Source organism: Marmota marmota, unplaced genomic scaffold, assembly GCF_001458135.2.
Source record: "Marmota marmota marmota unplaced genomic scaffold, marMar, whole genome shotgun sequence".
NCBI lineage: Eukaryota > Metazoa > Chordata > Mammalia > Rodentia > Sciuridae > Marmota > Marmota marmota.
In genome coordinates, this window is record NW_026006007.1 from 4598 (window position 1) to 5512 (window position 915).

At 56.7% G+C, this 915-nt stretch overlaps 1 gene segment (V, D, J or C); it reads left to right on the plus strand.

Annotated features, from left to right (window-relative positions):
- On the plus strand, positions 1-472 carry LOC107134411 (the record flags this gene model as incomplete). The annotated part of the segment is given in 2 exon segments: positions 1-27; positions 173-472. Coding segments are annotated over 2 exon segments (327 nt in total), but the record flags the coding sequence as incomplete, so codon positions are not given.
- Between the last annotated feature and the right edge of the window lie 443 nt (positions 473-915).

Consider the following 915-nt stretch of genomic DNA (forward strand, 5'->3'; position numbering starts at 1 on the left):
ATGTTGAAGACCTCACACCTGGCACAGGTGAGGTGGGTAAGACTGTCACATGGAGGGCTCCAGGATCTCCACGTCAGGAGGTGGGGTCATCAGACCTGGATCCTTGGGGAGGTTGTGACTGAAGGTGACTGACAGGGTGTGACTGTTCTTGTCCCCAGGTGTCCTGTGCCAGGTGCAGCTGCAGGAGTCAGGACCTGGCCTGGTGAAGTCCTCACAGACCCTGTCCCTCACCTGTGCTGTCTCTGGATTCTCCATCACAACCAGTGGTTATGGCTGGAGCTGGATCCATGAGCCCCCAGGGAAGGGGCTGGAGTGGATAAGGTACATAAGTTATAGTGGTACCACTAACTACAGCCCATCTCTCAAGAGCCAAGTGCCCATCTCCAGAGACACGACCAAGAACCAGTTCTCCCTGCAGCTGAGCTCCCTGACCAAGCAGGACATGGCCACCTATTACTGTGCCAGAGCCACAGTGAGGGTTCCTCAGTGTGAGCCCAGACACAAACCTCCTTCCTGAGCTCCAGGCCTGCCCCCTGCTCCAGCAGCCAGTCCCTGGGCCGCTGCAGAGGACTCACATGGGGAAGGCTCAGCAGGCTCTCAGACACCTCCACCCATCACAGCCATGAACCTGACCCTGCCAGGTGCTCTTTACACACTGACCTGGGCTCACCCTCCCCAGGGAAGGCAGCTGTCAGTTCACACCAAGGCTGCAGCCTCCTCTTCCAGAGCAGAGCACGGGATCCCAGAGTCCTCAGCCGCCCCACCACACACACACACTCACATATACACACACACATTCACACACACACACTCACACACACTGACTTACACACACACACACACACACTCACACTCACACACACACACAAACACACACACACACACGTGCAATGGAAACCTGTGTCTCCTACTCAT